Source organism: Maniola jurtina, chromosome 18 (assembly GCF_905333055.1).
Source record: "Maniola jurtina chromosome 18, ilManJurt1.1, whole genome shotgun sequence".
NCBI lineage: Eukaryota > Metazoa > Arthropoda > Insecta > Lepidoptera > Nymphalidae > Maniola > Maniola jurtina.
This window is the reverse complement of record NC_060046.1, coordinates 9988936-10001307: the sequence shown is the minus strand read 5'-3', so window position 1 is coordinate 10001307 and position 12372 is coordinate 9988936. Positions and strand designations below refer to the sequence as shown.

General features: G+C 39.0%; 1 protein-coding gene and 7 non-coding genes across 9 annotated transcripts in view; all 8 read right to left on the bottom strand.

Annotated features, from left to right (window-relative positions):
* Positions 1 to 499: 499 nt before the first annotated feature.
* The window catches only part of LOC123874601, a 34572-nt gene continuing 22699 nt past the window's right edge, over positions 500 to 12372 (bottom strand). For both annotated transcript variants that reach the window (XM_045920088.1, XM_045920089.1), the window contains 10 exons: positions 11467 to 12262; positions 10632 to 10797; positions 9783 to 10010; positions 9138 to 9274; positions 6403 to 6505; positions 5235 to 5718; positions 3592 to 3741; positions 2900 to 3157; positions 1877 to 2044; positions 500 to 733 (listed from right to left, as the gene is read on the bottom strand). In XM_045920088.1, the coding sequence (XP_045776044.1) occupies positions 623 to 733; positions 1877 to 2044; positions 2900 to 3157; positions 3592 to 3741; positions 5235 to 5718; positions 6403 to 6505; positions 9138 to 9274; positions 9783 to 10010; positions 10632 to 10797; positions 11467 to 12262 (2601 nt within the window). In that variant the 3' untranslated portion in view covers positions 500 to 622. The remainder of the gene's footprint in view (positions 734 to 1876; positions 2045 to 2899; positions 3158 to 3591; positions 3742 to 5234; positions 5719 to 6402; positions 6506 to 9137; positions 9275 to 9782; positions 10011 to 10631; positions 10798 to 11466; positions 12263 to 12372) is intronic.
* On the bottom strand, positions 927 to 1088 carry LOC123874693. Its single transcript, XR_006797983.1, has one exon. It is a non-coding gene; the product is annotated as a U1 spliceosomal RNA (small nuclear RNA).
* Positions 1415 to 1533, bottom strand: LOC123874683. The gene has a single exon (XR_006797974.1). It is a non-coding gene; the product is annotated as a 5S ribosomal RNA (ribosomal RNA).
* Positions 3380 to 3498, bottom strand: LOC123874682. Its single transcript, XR_006797973.1, has one exon. It is a non-coding gene; the product is annotated as a 5S ribosomal RNA (ribosomal RNA).
* On the bottom strand, positions 4197 to 4358 carry LOC123874692. Its single transcript, XR_006797982.1, has one exon. It is a non-coding gene; the product is annotated as a U1 spliceosomal RNA (small nuclear RNA).
* LOC123874681 lies at positions 6210 to 6328 on the bottom strand. The gene has a single exon (XR_006797972.1). It is a non-coding gene; the product is annotated as a 5S ribosomal RNA (ribosomal RNA).
* LOC123874680 lies at positions 10966 to 11084 on the bottom strand. Its single transcript, XR_006797971.1, has one exon. It is a non-coding gene; the product is annotated as a 5S ribosomal RNA (ribosomal RNA).
* On the bottom strand, positions 11273 to 11391 carry LOC123874699. The gene has a single exon (XR_006797987.1). It is a non-coding gene; the product is annotated as a 5S ribosomal RNA (ribosomal RNA).

The following is a 12372-nucleotide window of genomic DNA, read 5'->3' as shown; positions in this document are numbered from 1 at the left end:
TGTGTCGTTTCAATTTTTGAATATAAACAGATACAATACAAAATATCTATATGACATGACACCAACGCGGCAAAAAAAAAATTGATGCATAATTTTTCAAGTATAAAAATTGTACTTTGATTAAGAATTATATTATTAACTACAGTTGGACGTTACGAAAAAAGAGCTCCGAGGTTGAACCTGTGCAGTGGGTGGTTTATCAATTGATTTGATGGTAGAACTAGCGCGATTAGCAACGGGAGAGGTGTCTATTACAGGCACGCGATTGGATCGGTCAGTCAACGTTTCGTGTCTCTCGCAGTTCGAGAGAACTGTGTGCTAAGTATGAGATTTTACATATCACACACATAGAAAAAATTCGAGTGTTGAAACAGCTTCAAAGTAAAATAGACCCTAGCTATCTTGTTTTAAAGCTCAAGTTCGTCCATACATCTACAGTCAGCGCTCCAAGCGGATACTTCGAAATTAAAATCGGTGGTATTGAATTTTTGACTTTAGGTCAAGGGTCTTTAGGTCTATTTCACTCTGACGTCATTGAGTTTCAACAGTCGAATTCTATCAACACATGCCCCCCGTCATCCAGAGCTCTCTTTACGTGAATCCAACTAATGAATTAACAGAATCAGTTCTCGTCAGTCGTGTCATCGTTGATCGCGGAGAGGTTCTCCTCCGAGATCTTGGCGAGACTGCCGCAAGTCAGCGACGAATGGTTGTTCGCCATGTCCTCCTCTATCTAGATACAACAAAGAAAGACAGACTGTTCATTTGGAATCAACATTTTATGTTTAGCGTGATAAGATTTCAAAAAAATAAAAATGTTTTCCATTCTCACATTTGTCACATTTTATAATAATGATGCAAGTTGTCTCTATAATAAATCATTAAACGGAAATTTCAATTTTCGAAGTTATAATCTGGATATATGGGGGGGACGGCGCGTACGCAGTCCCCACTACCAAAAATTACGCGTCCGAGTTATCCACATTAGGGATAATCGCAGAGGTCAACCCAGCCGCAGTGCAATGGAAGGGCCTCGCTCTGGGGGAACCGCCTTCTTGATCACGGTGTCCCCTACGCCAGGTAAGTATGCTGTGACGACACGAGCGCGGGGTACTCATTGCGCGAGGAACAACCTCCACAGCGCGACAGACAAACTCCGCCGCACGGAGCAAGGACACCTACCGAGACGTGGTAAGATAACCAGACCAACAAGTTCATAAGTGCGGCAGTTGATTTGGTTGCAAGGAACATACTCGAAGGAGTGTTCATACTTACCGCAAGATGTCAGCATCAATACAGTAGTGACCAAGATAGAACTAGTCTTATTTTTTAGAAGATACCTAGTAAAATTATAAACACAAAACATATAACAAGACTAACGATAAAAATATTGGAATGTAAAAAAAAAGCAAAAGGCCAACATCACGCGGTGTTCCCAGGCGGTCACCCATCCAAGTACTGACCGCGCCCGATGTTGCTTAACTTCGGTGATCGGACGAGAACCGGTGTATTCAACATGGTATGGACGTTGGCAACTATTGCAACAAAATAAAGCTTCAGAAGTTTTCTAAACTGAGGCTGAAGCCTTGAACAGATAATAATTATTTCTCGTTTGCTGCCTCGCCACCGCTACTAAAGTTGTGATAAGGCGCTTACGGATTGGCACAAAATTGGACCAGATCTTATTAATTCTAAAATTCAAATTCAAAATATTTTTATTCAATTAGACTTTAACAAGTTCTTTTGAATCGTCAAAAACATCTACCACTGGTTCGGAATGCCTTTACCACCGAGAAGAACCAGCAAGAAACTCGGCGGTTGCTCTTTTCAAACATTTCATATACAATATTATGCCATGTTAAAAGCAATAAAATACCTCGCGCTCCAAAGTCTCGAAGTCGTCATTGTCCGTCTGACACTTGAGGCACTCGTCGGAGGACGAGTCCTGGTAGCACATCACGCTCTCGATGTTCAGCTCCACTTCGTCCGTCTTCGCGTCGTTGGTCGATAGCGAGGGGCTACTGTTGCTCAATGCGCGGGTTTCCTTCAATACAATAAAATAAAAAACGAATTCATTTTTATTGGATAGATTCTAAAACTTACTACAAACTGTTGAGTGAAATGTGGTCAGGTTTTATTTAATTTAAGGTAATATTCACACACCAGCTACAGTTGTAAAATGTATAAGGCTCATCAGACATTATTTTAACATATTGTACCTACATTTTATTGAATAAATAAATCATTCTTTCTAAACCCTAAGACTGCATAAGGGCGTTTTTGCACGGCACGATTTGAGGTCACGACATACGACATTCTGCACACGACGTGATGTTCGTACGTTTTTTCACTCATCGTAATACCCAAGCGAAAGGGACTCGTAAGTTGTTCCGAAAGTGTTCAGGTCAAAATGGGAAGTCGTGTCTGTACCACAAATAACCGATGGAACTATGTTTTGCCTAAATAGAGACCACGTACTGGGAATAGAAATGCAGGACGACACCCATCCTGCTGGTTGGATGCCATCGTCAAATATTATTACTTGAGTGACGCTAGTACAACGCCTTAGGGAGTGGCATAGACCAAAATCAAGGGGTAAATAAAAACAAGATAAACTTGAACATCGGCGGTGTTCCCACTAGATTACAACATGGGGCTATTCAAGAGGCGGACCAACAAATTCCTGAAAGACCGGCAACGCATCGGCGGTTCATCTGGTGCTGCAAAAGTACATGGGCGGCGGTAATCACTTAACATCAGGTGACCCGCCTGCTTATTAATCGCTCACAATTTTTTATAAAAAAAAAATACATAGACTGCTAAAATCATAACCCTTCCTTTTGGCTTTGCTGTTATAGTAGGGTAATAAAATAGATTAGGTAGTTAGGGTATTCTATACCTTGCTCAATGTTTTGGTGTAGATTTCAGACTTGGGCCTCGCTTTGAGCTTGTCAGTGAGCCTCTTCAACGCGGCCGCGGGGTTTGGGCGCTTGTCCTTGGGCAGGACGCGCTGTATACGCTCTTCTATGAGGGAGATACTCCTCTTGAACACTACTGTGTCTTTGGATCGCTCGGTCCCGTCGATCGCGTCTTTGGATTCAGTATCCGAGTTGTCGCATCGGAAATATATCGTGTCGCATCCGTTCTCCTGCTTTACCTAGTTTAACAAAACTTTTATTAGCTTATTTTGTTCGTTTGGGGCCTTTTTCATACCAGTAACCCTCGTAGCGACGTAAGTTCATGTAAATAAATAATTAATTAACACCCCATTTACTTGGAAAATAATAATAAAACTAAACATTCAAAAAGTTTACAAAAAAAAACATAATCGTTAAAAAATCGAAAAAACAATGTAAAAAATACCAGAAAAAAAGCAAAAGGCCAACATCACGCGGTGTTCCCAGGCGGTCACCCATCCAAGTACTGACCGCGCCCGATGTTGCTTAACTTCGGTGATCGGACGAGAACCGGTGTATTCAACATGGTATGGACGTTGGCGACAGAGAAGTCGAAATTCAGAATCAATTATCGCTAGTGATACACATCGTGAATTTTTTTTTATTGGTTCAGCCAGGGGTATCAAAGGGTCACCTTAAGTAAACAGCAGTCGTCCTCTCTCTCGCACAGTATCTCATGCAGGGAGCCGTGCAGAGGGATCAACTTCACTTTGCCGCCGAAGTTCTCCTGCATGTGTGTAGAAAGATCGTCATCTATATACAAGTCTTCGGTGCTGCGAGCTTCCTGCCAAAGAATTAAGAGTTATGAAAAATACCGTAATAAAAAAATCTAAAACTATAAAGCATAGTACATTTGATGCAGTTAGCCCTATTTTTCTTTGATTTTACGTTACCAGTCTAATCTATACTCTATACTAATATTATAAAGAGGAAACCTTTGTATTTTTGTATTTTTGTATGTTTATAGGCTCAAATAGGCTCAAAAACTACTGGACCGATTTCAAAATTTCTTTTACCATTACTTAGAGGGATTCTTCCGAATCCGTATAGGCTATATTTTATCCCGGAAAATAGAAAAAATAAATGTCCACCCGTGCGAAGCCGGGGCGGGTCGCTAGTATTTGATATAAATATATTATTAAAGATCACACCGAGACTCGAGAGCACCCTCACTCTAGTTCACTCTATCAATAGCGATCACTTAATTCTACTATATTTGAGTGAATTTGAATTATTATGGGGGGACGGCGCGTACGCAGTCCCCACTACCAAAAATTACGCGTCCGAGTTATCCACATTAGGGATAATCGCAGAGGTCAACCCAGCCGCAGTGCAATGGAAGGGCCTCGCTCTGGGGGAACCGCCTTCTTGATCACGGTGTCCCCTACGCCAGGTAAGTATGCTGTGACGACACGAGCCCGGGGTACTCATTGCGCGAGGAGCAACCTCCACAGCGCGACAGACAAACACCGCCGCACGGAGCAAGGACATCTAGCGGTGGGGAGGATAACAACCAGACAAGTAGGGTAGTCATAGCAATGAGCTTTGTTTAAAGAAGTTTGTGAAGATATGATATAATGACTTTTGTGATCTGTTGAACTGATTTTGAAAATTCTTCCACTGGTAATTAGAATTTAGAATATACTTATCGGATACTTATAACTGTCAGAAGTGGGATGTTTTCCTAATGCAAGGTAGCGTAAAAAACGGGTGATCCGAAATCTTTGCTGAAGAAACTGCCTTATTTATATCTAAGCAATTGATTGTAAGAAAATGATGTATCTATAGAATAATAGTAAATCATGAAAAGATGTACATTCAGGCGAAAACTGGTATATCCAACACTAGCTGATTAGGATTTAGGTTTCTGAAGATCCCGTGGGAACTCTTTGATTGTGCGGCATAAAAATCCATTATATCCATGCAAAAAATTACATTGCTCCGTTGCAACAATCACACTATCACACTAATATTATAAAGGTGTATAAAGGATATAATATTATACTGAACAGATTTGGCTGTTTAGAATGGCGATAGATTATACCCTGGATTAACACATATGCTATTTTTAACAAGGATAATCAAAGAGTTCCTTCGGATTTTCAAAAACCTATATCCACGCGAACGAAATCGCGGGCATCAGCTAGTATATAATATAGGTTTTTTTTTTCTCTCTGGTCTGGCTTTACATAATACACATAATATACATAATAAACTTTGGCGCTGATACACAAAATTGGTGATCAGAACAAAAAGTCGTGGATAATTTTAACTAACCTGAATAGCATTGAAAGCTTGGCACCGTTTCAACGTGTTTATATGAATCTCCTCTGGCGACATCGTGTCTTCCACCGATAGGTTAAGTTTATCCCTCCCACTCCCAAGCCCACTGGTGGGATCACAGATAGTCACATTCACACAATTGTCCAGAACTTGCAAACTGTTCTCGCCGGTGCGATTAAAAGTTATTTGTAGCAACGGTTTATTGTTGCCATTTATTTTGATGCGTGAAAAGGATTTGATAGATTCCTTCTTAGCTTCATCGTCGTTTTTCAAAGACTCGACGATGTTCGCTACGCCTTTGTTCAACAAATCGTCGCCTTTTGGACAACTGGCCGTCGATTCTGAAGTATTGTCAGACATTTCGCTGATGAGATGTTGGAATTCCTTGCGGATAAGATCCTTTATGAACTCTTCGATACTCAACGTGTCGGTAGATCGATCTACCATTGAATCTTTGTTGATATCTTCAGTTATCGTTCTAAAAATTAAAAAAATATCTAAATCAATGTATGAATATATAAAAAAAACCGGTCTGTGCGAGTCAGACTCGCGCACCGAGAGTTCCGTACTCGAGTATTATTTTTGAAATTTTGCACGATAAATCAAAAACTATTAAGTATGTATAAAAACTAAAAAGTAAAAACCTGTTTTAAAATGTACAGCTCTTTCATATTATGATACCACACTTGATATAGTTATCTTACTTTGAAAATTGTAATTATTTGATCATGAACACATTTTAATTTTTTTTTTTGGGATATAACCACAAATTCACGGTTTTCGGATTTTTTCCTTTACTTTGTGCCTTTTATGATTCTAGGTTAACGGGATAGGACCCTATAGGTTTTCTTGACAGACAGAACAGTCGGATAGATCAGATAGACAAGGTACAGAACCCTAAAAATCTAAAATATGACAAAGGGAAAAAAATCCAGGCTCTAAAAAATTTAGTAAGTGAAAAAAGCAAAAGGCCAACATCACGCGGTGTTCCCAGGCGGTCACCCATCCAAGTACTGACCGCGCCCGATGTTGCTTAACTTCGGTGATCGGACGAGAACCGGTGTATTCAACATGGTATGGACGTTGGCGAATGCAGTGGCAAAATACATGAACAAATTACTATTTTAATAGTACTAACAATTATTTATTACCGAATACATACCCTTTTTCTGAAGCTTTTTTGGATTCAAAATGATCTTGCTGATGGAATTTCATACTTTTCGAGATGGCTTCTCGGGCTAGACAAAACTGCTCCCAATGACTTCCTGTGAATTATATTATGCTTTTTCGATTTGAAATAAAACGATTTAAAGTTCAGAAGTTAAATTTTATTGAAAAAAAGTGTTAATAATAGCATTTGAACCATCACCCAGAAGCTTGAGTTAATCAACTATAAGATACATTGATACATTTTACCCTACCTACCTACTTGTTAGTAAACTTACTAAACTTAAAGTTTTACATAAATTCTCTCTTCTGTGTATTTTTGTTTATAGGTAGGTACAATTTGTATTAATATAATTGATGCATACAACTTGTTCAATCAAATTCAATTAAAGTTTAGTACTTAGCCAAATTATTCAAAATTGGCAAAAGATAGAACAGAACTTAGGACTTCCCATTAGTAGGCAGTGAGTACATTTTTAAATATTATAATCAAAAACAACAATCAAATAAAACACAAAATTCTATAAATATTTATTGTTTTTACTAAATTGTTTCAAATTGGCAAGAGGTAACAAACAGAACAGGACTCTCTATTTTTCCATAGGTTACTATTTGATAACTAACGCAGACAGTTGCCACAGTTCAAATAACATAAATTTAAATAAGAAATACTGAGTTTCAGGTAAAAAGAGCTCTGAACGAAAGTGGTGGGATATCTGCGCATACGATCTTTCATAGTGGGGAAACAAAAACTTTGACTGACAGCAAAGGCAATGCAACTATAATTGTAATTATATTACACCTGTAAGGTTATTTTTAAAAATTGATTCGAGTTGTCAAAAATAATATAAAATTATTAATTTATCTAATGCAGGTAGTTTGATAAAATCGATATTTGGCTCATTCGATGTCATACAATCTGTTGCTAGGAGGCCAACAAGATTGAACTTGCATAAATACGGGTGTTTCGAAGGTTTTAGTTCAGTCTCCTTCCGAGATTCGGGGCGATATCGCATATTTTCGGTATTTGGATTGTGAACTGAATAATTAGATGTTGTGATAGCAATCACGCTCTAATTAAATTATTTATTTTGGCATTAGTTTGTTTAGATTAAAACTCTCGGATAACCTTACACATTAAACTTGTGTTTTTTTTGTGTTGGTTTTGGAGAGGACATTCCAATAATTCGATAAAAATATTTAAATAATACCTGCTTTTCTGAGTGACGCCAATAATTCAGAAGTGGGATGTGTCTCACGTTGTCTTAATTTCGCTTTGGTATCTTTTTGTAAACAACCCACATTTGATTAAAATTTTTATTGAGTTTGATTTGGTGATTAAAATTTTTAGTTTTTTTTAAAGAATTTAGTCTTTTGTGTAGTGAAAAGTAATTTGCAATAAGTGGTTCAGATTTTGTATACATCGAATGAGAAGTTAGTCGTTTGGATTTATTGTTGACTGGATATTAAAACTGAGAGTTCGGCAGTTCAAGGGTAGGTTTTAATGATTTGACGGAGGGCAGGATAGCCCATGATTTGGATTTGACTTAGGGCAAGGAAGCCCGCGACTGACATGACATGATTAATTACAAACACGAGGACGTGTTAAATTCAGGACGGCCGAACTGTAAGGTTATTTTTAAAAATTGATTCGAGTTGTCAAAAATAATATAAAATTATTAATTTATCTAATGCAGGTAGTTTGATAAAATCGATATTTGGCTCATTCGATGTCATACAATCTGTTGCTAGGAGGCCAACAAGATTGAACTTGCATAAATACGGGTGTTTCGAAGGTTTTAGTTCAGTCTCCTTCCGAGATTCGGGGCGATATCGCATATTTTCGGTATTTGGATTGTGAACTGAATAATTAGATGTTGTGATAGCAATCACGCTCTAATTAAATTATTTATTTTGGCATTAGTTTGTTTAGATTAAAACTCTCGGATAACCTTACACATTAAACTTGTGTTTTTTTTGTGTTGGTTTTGGAGAGGACATTCCAATAATTCGATAAAAATATTTAAATAATACCTGCTTTTCTGAGTGACGCCAATACACCATATAACTGATAGACAGATATTAAACAAACACCTTTGCCGTCGCGCCTCACTTTACCTAATAAATTTACACCCAATAAATTTGATGAAAAATTGTCTTCTGCGCAGGTATAATGTAAGTTTATTTTCTACACTATGTGGTATACACTGTACATGCAGTAAGTAAATAACGGTTAAAAGCATAGATTAATGCCCGATGCATACCCACAGAGCGGCGTAGAGCCGTTTTCATGTCAACTTGAAATATAAAATATATTCAGCTTTAGTTACTTTGTCATACGAATGAAATTGTCATAATCATATTAAAAAATAAAACACGGAAGAGACCCAAGGGCGCGCGGCGCATATTATGCGTAAGAAAATAAAGCTTTAGTTCGAGTTGTTATCAAAAAAGACGTTGATTTTGACTCCATTCTGTAGGTGTGCATTGCGCCTAATCTTGATGTAAGCAGTCATGCTTGTTAGTTAATAACAGTACTACTCGGTCAAGCTAAGTTTGCACCTCGCGTCGATTACGTCACACTGACGTTTAGGGACGGTATGCGAACTGTACTGACGCGACAAGACGACCGCGGGGAGGTGAGCGGGTAAGTGGGAGAGGCGCCGCATTTCAGCGAGGTGCTAACTTACCGCGACCGAGTTATATACAAACACCCTCACACCAACTGACCGTTCTTTCCACCAGTGGGCGCGGGCTGGTGTCGGATCGTTTTGCCCACACTCGGTCTGCGAACGTTGAGTTGCGGTAGAGACTTCTGGAGCGTGTCCACGCAATGAGACGCTGGCTTGACCGCTGTTACTGTACTCCTGGGGAATCAACATGATTAAGGAATTATAGAAGAACTAGATGATGCCCGCGACTTCGTCCCCGCGGATTTAAGTTTTTGAAAATCCCATAGGAACTCTTTGATTTTTCGGGATAAAAAGTTGCCTATGTCAATTTTCGGGACGCAAGCTACGTCTATACCAAATTTTATATAAATCGGTTTAGCGGATGGGCCTTTAAGAATCCCGTGGGGCTCTTTAATTTTCGGGGATAAAAAGTAGCCTATGTCCTTCCGCGGGATGTAAGCTAACTATGTACCAAAATTCATCAAAATTGATTAAACTGTTGACTGTTGGGCCGTGATAAGCTAGCATGCAGACAGACAGACACACTTTCGCATTTATAATATTAGTATGGATTCAGCTAGGCTTAGCAGTCACTACGCCATAATATCACATCAGCTATAAAGCTGCCAAAATTCATGCTAAATTAGACAATGTATAGGTAAGTATTTAGTCTGAATTTTAATCTATTCTAAGTATTTCTTACCTGTTGTCTTCAGGTAGTGACAAGGAGCGCCCGGTCTTCTTACTAGCCTCGTATATCCACTTCTCGTGTATCGCAACCAGCGGTTTGACGTTGACGTTCGCTAGAACTTCCTCCTCCACCTTGTACTTGGTTACGCCGATGTTCTTCATACAGTTGAGGGATCTCGCTCGTTCTAACACTGGCGGGTCTATTGTATCGGGCGAAAAGTCGTGCGGTGGGTCTATTATTCTGTAATAAAAGTTCCTTGTTGTCCGAAAAAGAAAATCCGAAAAAATTGCTGGACAGCAAACCAGACGGCCGCAGAGGCCGAGGAAGACCTAGAGGTCGGTGGGTTGTTGGAGTGGAGAAGGACATGAGGGTTTTGGGGGTCCAGAGCTGGCAGTAAGCTGCATCTGACCGGCCCCAATGACGAAGATTGCTTGACCAAACAAAGGCCCACTCAGGGCTGTGTAGTGTTTTGATGATGACCACTTTTATAAAACTGACAGGTTCTATTGTATCAAGCGAAAAGTCGTGGGTCTGTTATTCTGTATTTTTTTATTATTATCTTAATTTTTATGGTACTTTTATCCGACACGGACACGCCAGACCCATCGCAGCCTAAATTATAGTACTACCACTTTTATAATACTGGCGGTTCTATTGTATCAGGCGAAAAGTCGTGCATATAGGTCTGTTATTCTGTAAACGGGTGTAAACAGAACGCTAGCAAAAACAGCGTTATTGTTATACTTCCTTAACACAATCCAACGCCAATAACCATTTGCCTTATCTTGTAGTTTTAGTGATTTAGTATGTGTTTGGAATTCTAAAAAATTTACAAAAGGTGAAAAAAGTTCAGGAATTTACCTTCTGAGACCCGTAAAACTATCCCGCAATGTGGTCATTGTGTTAATGCTTTCGCACGAAAGACTCTCCTTTCGATCGATCTCATTGGAGGAAAATCCCTCAGATTTATTTTCCTTCTCCAAAACTTGATGTTTTGAAACTGGTTCAGGCTTTTGGGTTTCAGTTCCTGTAAAACATAAAAAGCCAAGAATAAGATCCTTGAACTCTTCGATGCTGTGTGACGATAGAAATCTTTCTATCTATTCTAATCTGCCATTGATTCTTTGGTTATAATATTTATTGTCCAAAAAAGTAAAAAAAATCTAAATCAAATAAGAAAAAAAAACCGCAAAAAGGCCAACATCACGCGGTGTTCCCAGGCGGTCACCCATCCAAGTACTGACCGCGCCCGATGTTGCTTAACTTCGGTGATCGGACGAGAACCGGTGTATTCAACATGGTATGGACGTTGGCAACTACATAGTTAAATATTTTGATCTTATTAAAGCGAATGACGTCATAGAAAGCTTGAACTCTTCAATGCTCAGTGCGACGATAGAAAGATCTGCCATTGAGTCTTTATTTATAATATTTATTGTCCAAAAAAAGTAAAAAAAATAAACTAAATCATATAAGAAAAAAATATGAAAAACCCGCAAAAAGGCCAACATCACGCGGTGTTCCCAGGCGGTCACCCATCCAAGTACTGACCGCGCCCGATGTTGCTTAACTTCGGTGATCGGACGAGAACCGGTGTATTCAACATGGTATGGACGTTGGCAATTACTCTGCCAAATATTTTGATCTTACTCTGAATGACGTCACAGTAATTATCAGATAAAACTAATTATATTACCTTCAGTACTAGGAGCCTTGACGGATTCATTCTTCTGGTCTTTAGTATCCACCGTATCCACCTTGTTCAGATTCAAGTCGCCTGAGAGCCAAGCATTTTTCCTCAATTTATTACTCCGTGCTATAGGCGTTGTAGGCAAACTATAATTCTTTATATCGAAATTGTACGACGAACGCTCCAACCCATTTTGTTCTTTTAATACATTCTTTATGGAGTCCAAATTACATTCGGGCACTTTTATGTGCAAGGGTTTATATGACTTGGGAGTAAAGCTTCGACTGAATTTGGCGGAAGACCGCTCAGCACTTTGGTCCTTACTACTTTCATCCATGAGGCTAAATTTCCTTGCATCAGGGCTGAGTATACTGCAATATTCAGTGGAATCAGTTCTGTGTAATGTGCCTGGGGATTCTATATCTTTGATTCTCGCCCGAAGCTTGGCTATCGGAGTCGAACACGCACTCGAGAAATCTTTGTCTTGTAAATGTTCGTATTTGGGTATTGGAATGTTATCTGGAATTTCTTCGTCGGATACGAAGCACTTGTCAGTAGTGAAGGAATTGAATTGGTTGGCTTGATGGATGATTTCATATGAGAGGGTTTTGGTATCTTTCTCACTGTCTGTCGAGGTGGAACTGCCCCGTGTATGTATGTCTGCTTTATGTTGAATATTCTTGGGGCTGACGCAGTCGGAATCGGTTGGAGATGTGGTGTCCCAAGGTTGAGTGCTGAAGCTACTCTTCTTTTTGGATAATCTAGCTGGTATTATTATATACTCCATTTGGTCGAGATTTTGCTGCAAATATAATACACATGGTAAAGTAGATCTACAAGTTTTTAGTTCTTACCAAGTTATCGTGAATTAGAATTCTGTGAAGCCATTTTTAGGGCTCTGTACCACAAAAA